Source organism: Pelodiscus sinensis, chromosome 6 (assembly GCF_052426305.1).
Source record: "Pelodiscus sinensis isolate ZL-2025 chromosome 6, ASM5242630v1, whole genome shotgun sequence".
NCBI classification, from domain to species: domain Eukaryota; kingdom Metazoa; phylum Chordata; order Testudines; family Trionychidae; genus Pelodiscus; species Pelodiscus sinensis.
In genome coordinates, this window is record NC_143057.1 from 20,742,055 (window position 1) to 20,759,076 (window position 17,022).

General features: G+C 42.1%; 1 protein-coding gene and 1 non-coding gene across 2 annotated transcripts in view; both read left to right on the forward strand.

The window, feature by feature from the left end:
* HAUS6 (HAUS augmin like complex subunit 6) overlaps positions 1-17,022 on the forward strand; it is a 31,603-nt gene that overhangs the window by 13,735 nt on the left and 846 nt on the right. Inside the window, exons 6-16 of the mRNA XM_075931507.2 lie at positions 2,031-2,096; positions 2,214-2,265; positions 2,458-2,631; positions 3,640-3,833; positions 5,618-5,747; positions 6,598-6,700; positions 8,988-9,075; positions 10,942-11,014; positions 11,645-11,827; positions 14,224-14,359; positions 14,976-15,971. Coding sequence (XP_075787622.1) covers positions 2,031-2,096; positions 2,214-2,265; positions 2,458-2,631; positions 3,640-3,833; positions 5,618-5,747; positions 6,598-6,700; positions 8,988-9,075; positions 10,942-11,014; positions 11,645-11,827; positions 14,224-14,359; positions 14,976-15,971 — 2,195 coding nt within the window. The remainder of the gene's footprint in view (positions 1-2,030; positions 2,097-2,213; positions 2,266-2,457; positions 2,632-3,639; positions 3,834-5,617; positions 5,748-6,597; positions 6,701-8,987; positions 9,076-10,941; positions 11,015-11,644; positions 11,828-14,223; positions 14,360-14,975; positions 15,972-17,022) is intronic.
* LOC112546931 (small Cajal body-specific RNA 8) lies at positions 10,733-10,866 on the forward strand. The gene has a single exon (XR_003090656.1).

The window sequence follows — 17,022 nt, forward strand, 5'->3', positions numbered from 1 at the left end:
CCCTTCTCCACCTCCTCCTGCATCCAGATTTCCTCCCAGAGCTTGCACCTCTCACCCCTTCCCACACTCAAATCCCTCATTCCCACCCCAGAGCCTACACATCCTGTCTCAACACAGCTAGGGTCCAGCTAGACTGCAGGAGTTTTTCAGGATTCTGGAGATATCCCAGAAAAACTCTTCTGCATCCAGGGTTGCGTTTGTTCTTCCGCTTTTTTAGTGGAAGAGCAAACAGGCTCTTTTGGTCACCCCTATATTCCTCTTTCCACAAGGAATAAGGTGGCTTCCAAAAGAAGGGTTTTTTTTCTGACATTTGGTCCAGTCTAGACAGGCCAAATGTTGGAAAAACCTCTTTCTACAGAATTTATTTTTTTAAAGCAGCAGTATAAGGATTGGGGATAGCAAGTGATGGAAAGGAGGAAAATAGAGAGGGCAGGGCTTCAAGGAAGGGGCGGGGCAGTAGATCTTGGCTTGGTCTGTCATTTAAAAAGTGATCTTGGGTGTAAAAAGGTTGGAGACCACTGGGCTAAGGAATATCCCTGCTCTACTGAGACAATGTTTCCCTCCAGTTCTCTGATTCCTCAAACCTCAGTAACACACCTTCAAACACTAGTTCTTTCTCCTCACTCACTCTACCCTGTCTGCTTGAAGCAAGGACTTTTATTAGGTTTTCTGGCAGGGCCTTAATTGGCTATAGGTGCTTCAGTTGCCCTGCTGTAGCCTTCCCTAGTCTATAGGGAATCATGCTTTAATAAGCCTTGGGCAGGGAAGGGGAACCGATAGCCCAGATCCAACCCCTGGCTTGCCTTGATTTGGCCTGCTGTGAGGCTCAGGGCTTGAATCTCTAGCCCTGCAACGAGGCTGTGAACTTTGGCATCCCACCTCCCACTACATGGCTGGAGCGTGAGTGCTGGCTCCACACTGCAGGAGGAAGCAGCAGAGAGCTAGCTCTAAAGACCTTGGATGGCTGGTTCTGCCTGGCTTTGGGGGCAGGGGAGGAGGGAGAAAGCAACTGGCCTAGGGCTTATATTTCCTATCTCCCACTGGCCCTGCTGTATCACATAGCATTAAGAATTTCCAGCTTTCGTAACTGACAGCACTTTGTGCACATTAATTTCAAATGTTCCCTGTATAATCTTGCTGTTTTTTGTAGAAGTTTACTTGTAACTGCAGAGAGAAATTTTAAACATAAAATCATAATCATTCATGCACCAAAATGGCTGGAGCATTCTCAAATGGGTATAGAGTGTTTTTTAAAAAATTATGCTATTAGGCCTCTGAGTTTGTTTGGGATGTGCATTATCCGGTTATCATCCTTTTGTTGTCTTGCTAAATTATTCTCTTCTGTCTTCACCCTGCTCTCCTCCAGTCTCTTACTGCTAGGGAATAATTAACATCTCTACTTCCCTTGAGTGACACTTTTTCAAAGCTTATACTCATTTATTTTTCCTTTTCCATCAAAAAACTTCAGAATACTTGAAGATCCCATTGTATGTCTGAAAATCAGACCCATATATATAATCTCAAAATCAGAAATCAAGTCAGAAAGCCAGGCAGTTGGGTCTTGAAAAGCTTATCCACCTAAGCTGTGTAAATGCCACTGCTCTGGCTCCACGTGGGTATTAGTCAATTAGAAATGTTTCAGAAAACTGAGAAAATGTATATTAACGTTAAATTGGTCCTCAGCCATAATTTAAGAGTATTTAGTTACAAGAAATGTTATTTCTCAGCTATCCATCATTCCTGTAGCTACTTGAAATTGTATTACATGTAATACAGTGGAAGGTAGTCAAACTTTGAAATCTTTGGGAAGATCTTTGAGGAAGTATCTTGCACAACATAACTGAGAGTCTGTTCCTACTGAATTGTGCAAGGCTTCAGAGCTATTTGCATACTCAGATTTAGGTCAAAACTGCCTGAAAAGTAAATGATTATCTTCCCATCATGTTTTCCAATGTCAGTGGCTATTGGAATATCAGAACAAGAATGCAGGTTTTCAGTTTGATATAATAGCTCTGTTTTGTTTTCTGCAGATTATTTACTAAACAAATAAGAGAATCAAGATCTCAATGTATAGAACTGCACAAACTGCTTCAGAAGTAGGTATTCCTTCATAACTGTCTTTTTTCCCAGATTCCTGAAGCTAAAAGCAGACTTGTAAACTTAATTGGTAGTTTCATCATAGCTAACTCAATTATCTATTTTTTTTTAACTAGAATAGAGCAAAATAACCTAAAGCAAAGTAACACAGAAGAGAAAGTTCAAAAGGTGAGGACTTTCTTCTTGATGGCAGATGTCTGACTTTATTTTTTTTAGTTAACATACCCTTCCATCCCAGATGCTGCTCCCTAGTTCAAACATTCTAGCACTTCTCATTTAATTTTATACATTCTACCAAGATAAGTAGTGTGGCAAACACTTGATACATGACTCTCTTTTTTTTCCCCCACTCTCATAAAGGTTCGCTCCATGTGGGCCTCTGTAATGGAAACCCTTACATTCTTGGAAAAAGAGAAAGAAGTTGTAGATTCTATTGTTGCTGGTCATGTGGACCAATATACTTTAGATGGAACTAATGTCACTATCAGCGTCCCAAGGCTGCTGCTTGACAAAATTGAAAATCAAATGTCCGACGTAAGTCCTTGTTTTTAAAGTACCTAATACTCATCTCTTGTTTGTCATCCTTATTCATAGAACTTAGTTGCTTTACAAAAGGTGAGATTAGTTTCACCTAATTGAACTGCACTTCTGTTTTCTCATCTGTTATGTGCCCAGAGTAATAGCACTCTGCTCATAGACTTGAACATGCCTTGATTTGTGTTGCATCAGATGCTAAGTATTTTTGTGTAGCTGAGAACAAATATATCTGATCTGATTGTGTTTAATGTTCTTACTGTAACCTGCCCTACAAATATGCACAAACTATTTTCTTAAATGATCACATTTTAAAATATTTAAACTGCAGTAATGATACCATGCTTGGTGAAGGGAAGGCACAGATTACTTTTGAACTTCTAAGACTTGTATTGAAAACATGGTCTTTCTCCAAATTAAAAAGGTGTGTAGAGAGGAGATGTTGGTTACTGTCAAAATTGAGGCATAAGGAAAAGTGATGAGCCAATCGGTTGGGGGGCTTTAATTTTCTTCTGCATTCAAATGTGCTTGAAGGTATTGGGGTAAAATGTCTTGCAGTATGGTGTTACAGAGAAGTATTCTGTATTTGAAGTCCTCAAGTGTAAATTACAGTAAAGTTTTTAAATGAGGAACTGCATTACTAAATACCATATTAAAATAAACACTTAAACACTTTTCTGATTATCTTTTGCATTTCATTCTGCTTGGACAATAAAACTAGACTGGTCAGACTCATGCATTGTGTAAAGTGCTGGGTGGTGGTTACAAATGATTTTAAAATGTTTGAATTTCAGTTTAATACTAAGTTAATATAGAACACCCCTTTCAAGCAGCCTTCATTTTCTGGATCTAAACTAAGGTGAGTGTCTCTGAATCTAGAAAAAATTTAAAAAAATCATAATCAGGTCTACACTACACCTCATCATAGAAAAGATAAGCTGTCTAATAGCTGATGTATCAACTTGACCATTTACTAATAAATTTTCCGTTGTTCTTCAATGTTTGAAGTTGCGTATAGGAAATGTATATGAAGCTGGAAAACTAAACCTGTTAACAACCATTCAGTTATTAAATGAAGCATTGAAGACTTTAACCCAGGAACGTGAACAAGTGGACAAGATGGCACTAAAGTTGGATCTTGACTACATTGCAGCCAAGACCAAATCTCAAAATAAAATTTTGTTGGAGCTTCAGTCTATGAGGTAAATTCTTACAAAAATTTTCTGAGTCTCTTTATAGCTTCCCTTGTGCATGAAAATAAGCATCATCTCCTACATACCTCTTGTCAAAACACTACTTCATATTTTGACTTATTGCTTCGCTGAGAGAATGTGCTGACTAGGGATGTTAAAGACTAGTTGACTATCCGATAGGCAAATGCTTATTGGATAGTCTTTTGACAAGTCAATTTCCTCCCCTCCCCCCTTGCTGCCTCTGAGAGCGGGTCAGCAAAGGTGGGGGGAGGAAGGGGCACTTCAAAGTGGTAATGCTGCACAGCTGTGTGGCACTGTCGCTTTGAAACCAAGGTGGCATTTCAAAGGGACAGTGGAGACCGCGATCACCTGGAGAGTCCCTAGTGGAGGCAGCATTTCAAAGTGGCAGTGGAACATAGCATGGAGTCCGGGGTCAGTGGGGGACTCCCGCTGGGGATTCTTGTGCATTTGAATTGTGCATTTCAAAGCAGGCGTGTGCGTGCAGCCCGGAGTCAGCAGGACTTCCCACTGGCCCCAGGCTATATGCGGCGTTCCACAATGCGGAGTTCCACGTTCCATATGCGGAGGAATGTGGAAATGCCTATCGACTAGTGAATGAAAGTTTCCATCAACTAGTCAGTTAACTGCATTTTAACATTCTTAATGCTGACTTGATCAGCTCTGCTCGTGATAGATATTTTGGCTAACAAATTCATTGTCAATTGGGGCTTTGCATCTACAAACTTAAGCATTTCCCCTCTGCTCTCTGAGCAAGTTAGTTTTGCTCCTGGCTGTAGGAGGCTGAGCATCTTAGTTCAGTGAATAGTGAAGGATTCTTATTCACTTGATTTATCACTTATTGTCAGGGCTCGACAATCTATGTAATCTACTTGCCTGTGGCGAGTAGATTACAACCTGGAAGAGCCGGGTTCGGGCGATCTGTACATGTGCAGATCGCCGGACAGCGTGGCTGGCAAGCCCTACTTATTGTACTGGGTAAATTTTTAGCATAATGAATTTCAATTCAAGGTTTTAAATCTTTTGTATTCACCCTTTAACTATTTTAGGTATTGCATTCTGTAAAGACTGACAGTTTCTTGTCAGCATTAGTATTTTTAGTTTATTACCTATGCTTTCTTTGCAAAGAGAGCAATTGGCTCATACAAAATAAACCGGACACATAAGTGGGTGATATTTTAGAATGCTATCCTTTAAATTTTAATAAGTTCATATATTTACATTATGTGATTAAATGTTACAAGATAAAATCAACACCCAAATATACTTTGATAGCACAAAGTTGTCCATTCCAAGCAGGGCTGTGTCTAGACTGGCAAGTTTTTCCAAAAATCAGCTGCTTTTGCGGAAAAACTTGCCAGCTGTCTACACTGGCCGCTTGAATTACCGCAAAAGCACTGACGATCTCATGTAAGATTGTCAGTGTTTTTGCAGAAATACTATGCTGCTCCCGTTCGGGCAAAAGTCTTTTTCCGAAAAACTTTTGCGCAAAAGGGCCAGTGTAGACAGCAGATATTTGTTTTCCGCAAAAAAGCCCCAGTCGCAAAAATGGCGATCGGGGCTTTTACGCGGAAAAGCGCATTTAGATTGGCCACAGGCGCTTTTCCGCAAAAAGCATTAAAAGCATTTCCGGAAAATCATGCCAGTATAGACGTAGCCCAGTTGTAATATATTCATGAAAAACATCTGATCAAAGTTGGCTTTCTATGTAACGAGAGGTTACTTCCAGCATAGACACTAATGTCCATGTTTGTCTGTGTTTTTTAACATTGCAGGCACAAACTAAAGCAAGAGGATCATGTGTCCATAGTGGAATCAATTGCTGAAAAACAAAGAGACTGGGATATGAAGTGGGAAAACTTCCTTGGTCAGTCTCCCTTCACTTTAATTAAAGAAGAGAATCCAGTAAGTAGTGTCCAGTAGGAGTAAAATCTCTTTGAGGAAGTAGAGTATGGCTCTGCCCTCTGGGGTTAGGAGACCTGAAACAGACTGTCCAACTGCAGCAGAATCTTTTTAATGCTTCTAGGCACAGATATTAAAAAACGTTCTAGTCTCTGACCTGCTTGAAATGAGTTGATGTATTTTTTTTAAAATTCTAAGTAGACATGAGCTCTTTATGATAACCAGTTCAAATTTGGTACCCTTTTGATAGGTAATTCAGAGTTGGTTCCTTTAGATCAGGAGTGAGCCAAAGTAGCAAGTCAGCAGGGAATGTTGAATAGCCCTTACTAGGGATGTTAACTGGTGGGGCCTGGAGCAGCTCCCTGCCTGCTGTAGACAAAGACTGCCTCAGACAAGAGAAGCCCCTATCCGCACTGGCCAGGCACGTCGCAGGCAGGGGCTGCTCCAGCGAGAGCGGGGAGCTGCCAGTATCCCCAGCCCCCACACATGGGCAAGGAGCCAGCAGCACCCCCAGAGTGGTCCCTAACCCGGATCCTGTTGAGTCGTTTAATTTTTAGGTTGAACTAACGTTTAACCAGCTAACTGATTAACTGGGATTTTACATCCCTAGCTATTACCACATGTAACTGATGAAAAGAGCACTTGAAAATTAAGTAGTATCTCTCTTTTGAGCGTAAAATTTACTTTCCTCCTCAAATTTTAATCTCTCCTTCCAGTAAATGAAGGATAATGGTTTCATAGCATTTGCAACACTTGCTTGTCATCTGGCACAGTCTGGCCTTTTGTTAGCTACTGAATTGCTATATTTTTATCTGGAGTTTTTTCACAAAAAACTTATTTTTATTTTGAAAAGGTACTTGATTTGTTACCAGCTATGTCTCCTCTTTCTTTTGATCCTGCAACAGAAGAGGCTTATAAAAGCAGTGTTTTCTGTCAATATCCAGCATCAATTCCAAGTGAGTAAATTGAATAAGGTCTCTAGTTCATCCCTAGGGTGTTCCTTGTCGTTGTGGTAGTCTGACAGATGAGTACCAATCACTGTTTCTTTGGAGCCTTTCAATGTCTGTCAGAACCATAACTTGTTCATGGCTGAGTAAGGAAATACTGGTACTATGTCTAAAATTTGGATTTCAGATCTCACTAAAGCATGGTGAACACTTAAACTACATATTGTCTCTTGCAATTATCATGAGCCTTGTTTAACCTCCACTTAGTCAGCAATCATTTTAGAAAAAATAAAACCTTTACAGGTCTAGTTATTGGATTTCTAACTGCAATAATTTAAACCTATTTCTAGTAGAAACATGCTTGATAGGTAACATACTATTTAAAAAAAACCAAGGTGGTTTAAGAATTCTAACACTTAGGCTGTGTCCAGACTCAGGGTTTTTTTCGAAAAAAGTAGCCTTTTTTCGAAAAAACTTCACCTGCGTCTAGACTGCAGCTGCGTTCTTTCGAAATTAAATCGAAAGAACGCGGCTTTTCTTTTGACGGCAGTAAACCTCATTTCACGAGGAAGAACGCCTTTTTTCGAAAGTGCTCTTTTTGAAAAAAGGCGTTCTTGAATGCCAACAGGGCTTTTTAGAAAGAGAGCATCCAGACTCACTCGCTGCTTTCTTTCGAAAAAGCGGCTTACTTTTTCGAAAGTACTGCTTGCAGTCTAGACGCTCTTTTTCGAAAGAGGCTTTTTCGAAAGTATCTTTCGAAAAAGCCTCTTTCGAAAGAGGCTTGTAGTCTAGACATAGCCTTACATAGCATGTATTTTTACCTTTGCTTGCTTGTCTGCAGGTTCAGGCTGGATGTTCTTTTAGTTTGCAGTTTTTAATAATTCTGGAGAACCATCTTGGTTATTTCTCTGCATTTGTGATCTGTCTGTTGCATTAGGACAGTGGTTTTTTTAAAGTTGGTTAAATTATTTTCACTTACAGCCATTTTTGCAAATAGCTGCCTGAATATTAACTATTGCTAACTCCTATACTTTATGTAGTTGTATATAATGCAAGGCACTTGTGGTTGAAGTGGCAAGATTTTGGATGACTTAATTTAAAAACTATCACTTGCGTTAAATTTTTATGCCTGTAATGAACCAAAATATAGAATTTAAATGAAAAGCACTTCGACTAAACTATGTATGTGTTATCTACCCACTTTTCTGCCCACTAGCTTCAAGCCATAACTTATTTTCTGGTATTAGCAAAATCAGTGTAGAGTACATCAGAGTTTTGTTAAACTGGCACTTTGTATAGCCTTTTGAACTAGTCTGCTTGTACTCTTGGATCTAAAATTGTTCTCTCTGCTCCTTTATAGTTAAAGCCTGTGTCTATTTACAGAAGTCACAGAATCGATGATAGTGTCTCATGTGGCTGGCTCAGGAGCCAACTGAGGAGTTTAGGCCCCTGGCCTGCAGCAGCAGGTGTTTGGGTGAGGAAGGCTCAGGACTGGAGGCTAGAGTGCAGGGCAGTGTTTACCTGGGGGGCAGAGGTGAAAGTGGGCTGGTACAGGCAAGAAGTATCTGCTGGCAATGGCAGAGCTTCAATGTCACTGCCCCCCCCCCCTTTTTTTTTTTCAATGCCCTGCTGGTAGGGTCCAGGGCTCCTGACTCTGGCAGTGGTGGCTGGAGCCCCAGTAGAACCTTTAGGGCCCTTCACCACCATAACCCCAAGGATCCTGGCTGAGGCAGTGGGGGAGTCTGCTTGAGGCCCTATCTTTTCTGAAGGCCCAGAGCATTCCCTCACCTTGCCCAGAGGGAGGAGGATGGGGCCTCGCCAGAACAACAGCAGCAATTTCACACACTCAGCTCTTAGTACCACTTGTGTCTTGACTGCTCCCATTGGCTATGGTTTCCAGGCAATGGGAGCTGCAGAACTGGAACTTGGGGCAGAGCAGAGGCAGCATGTGGAGCTGGGAGCTGGAGGTCTCTGCTTCCCAGGAGGCAGGTAGGGAGCCTGCCCTCTCCCAGCACCTGCGGCACATGTTCCCCCTCCACCCCAGAATTCAGGGTGCCATCTTGGACTGCCATCCACCATGGCACCACCCCGAGCACCTAAGTTCTCTCTCTTACCCTCTCTCCCCCAAGATTTAGGTCAGGGGTATTCAGTGAACAAATCGCAGGCTATGAATTTTTGTTTACATATCCATCACTTTTACTAAAAATCCCCAAACTACAACATAGCCTTATATATAATCAAAGAAAACAGAGCAAGCAAAAAGGTGGTAACAAATCTCTTCCATTCCCTATTTTAGATGCACCTAAGAAGTATTGTCAAGCAAATGATAACAAGGAAGAGGATGCAACACTGGAACGTATAATGGAGACACCATCTACAGGAAGGTATGAATAGAGCCCTGCAGATCCACCAATATCAGCTTTATACCCACAGGTATCCACTACATGGCTCATTTTTTACCAATCCAGATACAAATTTGTATCTAGAATCCTGCAAACTTGCAGATAGCTGCTTTATATCCATGGGTATCTGCATCCATGAATGCGGGTATCCGTGGATTGCTTTGGCAGATGTCGATACCAATTTTATATCTGCGTAGGGCTCTAGGTATGACTAAACTTACTGGACCTTTTAATACATGAGTAAAAGAGGTCAACTGGTGTAGGTAGTTACTTTCCTCATTAAGACTCTTCTTGGAAACATTTTCTTTTATGAAACTTTTTTCCATAATCCCTATAAAGGATGAAACTACATAACCAGCTCTATTTTGTGAGTCCTGAGTCGAATGGAGGTTCTGTATGGCATTTTAGATGGTTGTTTTTCATGGATCCACACACAAAAGGACTCTGACATAGAGAGATCTCCTCTCTTCCTCCCTCTCCCCTCCGGGGGGAAGCCAGTGTGTGTGAAGAGATGGCTTTTTAAGCAGGCTTCCTAGACACGTGGACGCGAGCTTCCACAAAGCTGCCTGCCCCTTTTTCCACCTGCACTGCTGCTTCTGTATCTGAGGCTACAGTGGAGAGTGATATGGGCTGGCGGGTGTGGAAGGGGGAAGAGAACAGAGTGATGTTTGCAGAGTATCCACTGAAAATTTTAGCATGTACGTGTTTATACAAATACATTTTAACGTATTTTGTTAAAGCTAGAATTGTATTTATGCTGAATGATTTTATGTAATTTTCTGAAAATACCAATAAACTAAATGTATAACATGGATTAAAAACCTACGTTTTCTAAAAAGTAGTAAAAACAGGTAAGAATACATCTATACACAACTGGATTACTTGCTTCCTAGTGAGTGAACCGAATTTTTTAATAGCATAGGTTTTTAAGAGAAATAGATAACATTAACTTAGAAGCAGTGATGGTATTTAGTTTACATTTTGCTAGGCTTTACCCATCAGAACTGACTTAAAACTACGATAAAGTCATGTAGTTGGCTTCTAAAACATGATTCAGATCCACAAGCACCAAAAGGCTTACAGGTTAAGGATGCTAAGTATTGACTTATCGAATAGTCAATGTATTCTGCATCAACTACTTGATTAGTTAATAGGGTGCCTCTGCCTTTGAAGTGTAGCAGCTGCCCTAGGGCTGTTGCTTTCACCTTTGAAGTGTAGCACCGCGTGGAGCCCAGGGTCAGCTGGGGAGTCTCCAGCTGATTCCAGGATCCATGCAGCACTGCTGTTTTGAAATGCTGCATGTACCCCCCCTCCCCGGACCCTCGCCTGATGGAGGCAGCAAGGAGTGGTGGAAGCTACTATTGGCTATCCTGTTGACTATACGATAAGCAAATGCTTATCGAATAGTCGACTAGTCCTTCACATCCCTATTACAGGTAGATTACTTAACCCTTAAACAATACAAGTTCACTTTCATGTGAGGTCAAGTAAACTGAAGTAATTTGGTACTTAAAATGATGTCCTTGTCCTTCAACAGTTTGCTTTAGAAACTACTTCTTGTAGTTGTCATTCTCAATAAAAATACATGTCTCTATATAAAGTTCCACTCTTGTGTGGTGAGCTCATATTTATTAGAGCTTGGGAGACTGATACACAAATAGAGCTTAAAAATCCGCTCTAATTGTCACAAGTTCCTCCCTATAGTAAAACTGCCTTCTGATGACCGGGACGAATTGAGGGAAATTGTAACGGACAGATACGGGGCAGACAACATACTGACCTTTCATAAGGCTTGTATGTGGCATGTTTGGTTTAATGTCAATAACTGGAGTCCTGTCTGTTTGTTAGGATGCTCTCTCGCTTGCAGTCAACTACACCCCGCCTTTTCACAGCTGAACCTACCATTGCGGCACTTGAAAAGGTTGGTTTTTAATAACTTGTTTATTTCTTCCCTCCCTCCCCCAGACAGTTGATGTTTGTAATCTTACTAGTCAGAATACAGTGTAAACTTGGCATGTTTTCCTGGGTCCTGCTTGTAGACTGAAAATGGCTATGATGCTAGTAGAACCACCTACCACACAGGATTCCCCAGGCATTGGGGAAACAGCCAGGCTGAATGTTGCCTGTGACAAGCTTCCATTTCTGGCCCTCAATAATAGGAAGCGAGTGTTACGTCAGTTTTTCTGTTGTTGAAACAGCTGTTTATGAGGGCTTCAAATTGGCAGCACAACTTGGATACTGTCAGAGCCATACCTAAATTATGTTTTGGGATTTGCATGATGACCCCAGGCTGAGGAGCCATAAGCACAATCTCTATAAAGCACCTTTGTTGCACTAGGCACAGAAAGGGAAAACCCAAGATACTGCTGTTACCTACATGCAATGCTTTACTTGAGCTGATCCAAAGCAAGCCTACATAAAATCTGATGGGAACGAATGTTGTTCAGTGTTTGATTTACTGTTTGATTAACACTAATACTACAGGTGCTATGCACTTTAATCCTGTGCATACTTTCACTATATAAGATTTAAAAACTCTTTGTTGTTTTAGGATGTGCATACTGCAACTCCCAAAAGGAAAGAATGGTCTGTTACTCAAATCTTAAAATATGGAATACACAAACCTAGACCAATAGAAACGTGGAAGAGTGGAAGCACTAGTGTACTCCAATCACCAACTGCAGTTAAAAGAGAAGATGCTGTTAAGAAGGCACAAGAGCAACTGGCAGAAGAGGTTAGAGGAGGCTTCACCACTTAATTATGCTTCATTCGCTAATCCAATTTTTCTAAAGGTCTTGGTATTCAGGATAACTGTTCTTGGTTGTAGGTGCGCTTTAAGTTCTTTAGGAAAGGGTGAGGGCTATAACTGTATAACTGAAAAGTACATATTGCTCAAATACACAGTAGAATACTCTTAACTGGAATATCCTAGAGGGATTACAGGCAGTCCCCGAGTTACGCGGATCCGACTTATGTCGGATCCGCAGTTACGAACGGGGTTTGCTCCGCGTCTCCCTGGTCTGCTGGACTCCAGCAGACCAGGGAGACACGGAGCAAAGCGGCGGAGGACCCAGGCGGCGGGACCGTGGTGCGTCTCGGTCCGCTGCCCGCGTCTCCCTGGTCTGCTGGGGGGAAGGGGGCGCAGCTAGTACGCCTCCCCCCAGCAGACCAGGCTTTTCTCCGGACGCCTGTGGTAGAGCAGCTGGGGTGCTGCCGGTTGGTCCCACAGCGCCGCTCTGGGCGCTACTGGACCAACCCGGCAGCATCCCAGCTGCTCTGCCCCAGGCGTCCTGATTCAGCCGCTGCTGGTCAGTTTCAGCAGCGGCTGAATCAGGATGCCTGGGGCAGAGCAGCTGGGATGCTGCTGGGTTGTTCCAGTAGCGCCGAGGAGCGGCGCTACTGGAGCAACCCAGCAGCACCCCAGCTGCTCTGCCCCAGGCGTCCCCAAGTCAGCCGCTGCTGAAACTGACCAGCGCTGACTACAAGAAGCCCGAGGCAGAGTTGCTCTGCCCCGGGCTTCCTGTAGTCAGCCGCTGGTCAGTTTCAGCAGCGGCTGAATCTGGACGCCAGTTCCGACTTACATACAGATTCAACTTAAGAGCAAACCTACAGTCCCTATCTTGTACGTAACCCGGGGACTGCCTGTACTAGAAGAAAAGTAATCCTGCTGAACGGGAATTTATAAAGCCAATAATATTACTGGAAAGTGCTTGGATATTTCTAAGGCACCTCGTTTCTGTATTAATTTCTGTAAATTGGCCTATCTCCACTTAGGAAGGGCCCAACCTGCATCTATTGCTGACTTTTTGCAGTAAACAGAATAATATGTGGCTGCCATTGGTGAAACAAACTAATAGCCTGAAAGGGAGAGGGTAGAATTATGAATGTTTGTGTATCTCTCAGAGAGAGAGAACTAAAAGTTTGTCAACTGAACAACTATCAGAGCCAGTATAACATTCATGAAAGCAACTAAACTGCATTAATAATCAAAGATGACTTGTTCTCACTAGGCAGCTGACATTGGCTTTCCCTGGGAGACTGATTAAGCATACCCAGGTGACAGCTTACTGTACCATTCATGTTTTTTTTTCCTAACAAAGTGGATGCTTTCTTTGATTCACTTACTGAAAGCTTTCTGCAATTTACAAAGTTTATCTTACCAACCTCACTAGTTCCAGGACTACAATACGTATGGTGGCGTTCAGCAATATTTAGATGCTATAGTTAGACAAGCATTTGGACATGGCGTATGTGTAAGCACTTTAAGGCCTTGGAAAGGAATTTTTGTTACAGGTACCTCAAAGCTGTACTATATAGTGAGATAGCAGAGCATGTATCTTCATCACTGCACTTAAATATTATTTTATAGAATATTGACGTCCCAAGTGTGATAGTTTCCCCATCTTCTATCCCCCCTTGACCTGTATCAGAGGAAGCAAGGGGCAGGGAGGGAGCATGAGCCAGTGCTGGAGGCCAGTTCTCTCTAGCACAGGTTTCACAGTGTTGCCTCCCTCCTCTCCCCCCCGCCATGCTGCTACTTCTATCAAAAACAGCAGCATGGAGAATGGGGGCAGAGGAGGGCCTGCTATGGGCAGAAGCTGCTCCAGCAGCAACCCCTGTCCATGGGGATCTGGGGACCCACCCTGTGGACAGGAGCTGATGCCATGAAGCAGCCTCTGTTTGCAGCCGGCACTGGCACTGCCACAGACAGGCTGCTTCAGGGCATCGTCCCCCACCACTTCTTCCTCCAGCAGCCTCTGTCTGTGGGGAACTTGGACATCCCTCCCCTCTATGGACAGGGGCTGCTGCCTCCATATCCGAGGCAGCAGTGCAGGGCAGTAGGCAGTCAGTCTGCGTGGGGAGCTGATAGAGAGGCAGCAGCAGGGTTGGGGTGGAGGTGCTCCCAGGAGTGGGAGCAGATTGCACTAGCTGCCGACCCTGTCCCTGGAGACTGTAGGATAGTTGAGTAACCACTACAATTTCATGCAGCTACTCAGCTATTCAGTTACCTCCTACTCCTAGAGATTTAGAATGGTTGGAGAGAGTAAGTACTGAAAGAATCCGTTATTGGCAGAAACAAAAGTTGTCATCTTCCTCAAGAGTTTCCATTCTCTAAACTTTCTCTGACAGGTTGCAGATGTTGTGGTATCAGAATCTTCTCAAGGTAGTGGTGGAAAAGGAATGGAGTTTGATGATCTAATTGGTTCATTAGCTTCTAACCCTTTCTTAACAAGGAAACAGATCCCACGAACTCCAGAAAATCTGAGTGAGTACTCTACATTATTAAAGAGTAGTTGAACGTCAGTGAATTTATGTAGAATAGAGATGCTGCCATGTTAAAAGAACCCTCCCAAACACTGCTCAGTCAGAATTAGGGATGTTAATTTTTTTGTTTTTTTTTGGTTTTTTTTTTTTTGGTAAATGTGTAACTAGGGGGCTGTGGTGGAGGTGGGCCCTGGAATATAATCATGAAGGTTAACAGATGAGGCCAGGCTAGTCTGTTAACCGTTTAAACATGTATAGTGACATGTCCCTAATCGGAATGGTTTTAATAGGTATGTCATGATGACAACTATGAGTTATCTTTAATACAATGTAGTACCTGTAACACAATGAACAGTGTGACTAAGGTGGTATAGAGCGATATTTCTCAGTGACTTGGGGAATGGTGCCAGTCTATGTTCGAGTCCTCCCTGACAGTTTAGGAAGGCAGCAAGCAGTCACTGATAACTAAAAGATTGAGGAAACACAGGCATAGAACTCATATGCCAGCACCTCTATGCTGTCATCGTTGGGGACATGAATGGGAAGCATCAATAGTTTAGGTGGCTAAACAATGTGGAATTGCACTTAAATATGACCTTTATTTGTTTCAATCTTAGTTACTGAAATTAGAAGCTCATGGAGAAAAGCTATTCAAGCTGAAGATACAGAATTGACTCAGACAGATAAGATAAAAGATGCTCCATTGGATCTAGAATCTGCAGTTTGTAGCCGAATAGATGATAGTATGGCCTGCTTTATGTCTGACCTTAATGTTTCTAACTTACCCGAAGAGGAATCTTCATTACGTCAGATGTTACCTGAACTTAAAAAGCAGATGGTGGTTAGTCACATCAGTGAATTAGCAACACCAATAACAGCTACAAGAATGCCAGATAGTGAAAGATCTTGGGAACTTGGATCAAAACCTATTGTTTCATGCAAAACTGTCATAGAAAATCCAGAAGAACTTGTTTTTCCAGCTGTACTTAAGAGCACAAATCCCTTGGTTAGTAGCGTAGAGAGAGATATTGAAACAGATGCTCTATCACATTATGTTTGTCAAAATTCTTCAGTTAATACAACTCTGTCATGGGATGCATCTCAAATGGTAAGTGGCACTAGTTCTGACAGTCATGACGTTATCCCATTTGGAATATTACATGAGACTTTTCCAGAGGAACTTGGCAACATTAGTCTTAATAGCTCTAAAAGTCTGGAGACTGATGATGAAGTTGAAGGTTACTCGAGGGACAGCAAGTCCTTGGAAAACCTAACAAAATATGAACAGGCTGCTCAAGAAGGCACACTGAATTTACAGTCTATTCGCAACAGGTATGAAGCACTGATAAAGAGAGATTCATTTCAGTCACCAACTAGAAAACAATTTTTTCGGTATAGATCAGAGATAAACCTTACTCCAACATGCACAGAAACAGAAGTATTTAGTCCTGCAGGAAAACACTATGCATTGGATGCAGAGTACATCAAGACACCTTCATGCATATCTTCTGAAAGAAAGCATACTCCATCACTGATTGCATTTTCTCCAGGTCAAGAGAGACTAAAGTCAATGACACAAAAGAAACCTGGAGATTCTCTGCATATCTTGAAGGGTAAGCTTGAGTTTGTGCTTTTCATAGGATTGTGCCACTATTAGGGACATAGTGGGCCAGTTAATTGGCTCAATGGAATGTTTAGCATTCTGTTTAACCGGCTAACTTTTTAACCGGGATTTTACATCCCTAACCGCTATCTGTACATGCGGGACTCTTCACGTCTGGGATTCCTGGACCTAGACTGAGCTCTTGATTTCTGCTTTAGGAATTAGGGGGAAGAAGGTAATCACCAAGGTATTGGATTGTTGCTACAGTCTCCATGGAAGGAAGGAATGCAAGGAGGGAGAAAGATGAGCAGCAGTGGAGCACAGGGAGCCTTTTAAACTTTAGAAAGGATGTATTTGGGATAGTAATCTTCCAGTCTACTAGCTTCCAAAGAGTCTCAAATATGCATCATTTTCCTTTCTCAGAACATGACACTTCTCCCCAAAAGTGGGTGTTTAGATTGATAAAAGTCCATATCTTGCAAGTTACACTTTCCAACTATGGGAGTCTTTGCCAGACAATAGACACTAAAATGAGAGACTTAGGTAATACTTAATGCTAATGAAACAAATATTGTATAGCTTCCCACACCAGAAACAGTGGCACAAGGCACTTACTGGTACATCTGTAAACATCAGTTGTCATACTGGGTAATTGGTGTTAGCAAGAATTAGACTTGTTTGGCTAATTTGGAATTTGCATTTAATGTGGACCTTACTCAGCTGTCAGTCCGTAGTTAGTATCCGGGACACTTTTACTTTAAATGTCAAATGGAAAAGTTGGTAAGCTAAATTTAACAGGGTAATCAAAAAGGAACAATGACAGACTAGCCTAGTGCAGTGTCTTTTATGGGGCTGCATTCTGAAACTATCAAACTGAAGATAGCCAACCTTTTACATTTGTTACTAACTGGTCTTCCATATACGGTACTTGCTGCCAGCTAACTTTTATAAACCGCTTAGGTGACACCTGAAAACGAAGTTCTAAATGCAGCACTGTGGAAGGAAATCAAGCAGATGCTTCAATTAGTTCTCCATTAGCCCTGCTTTCTGGGAGCTCTAAG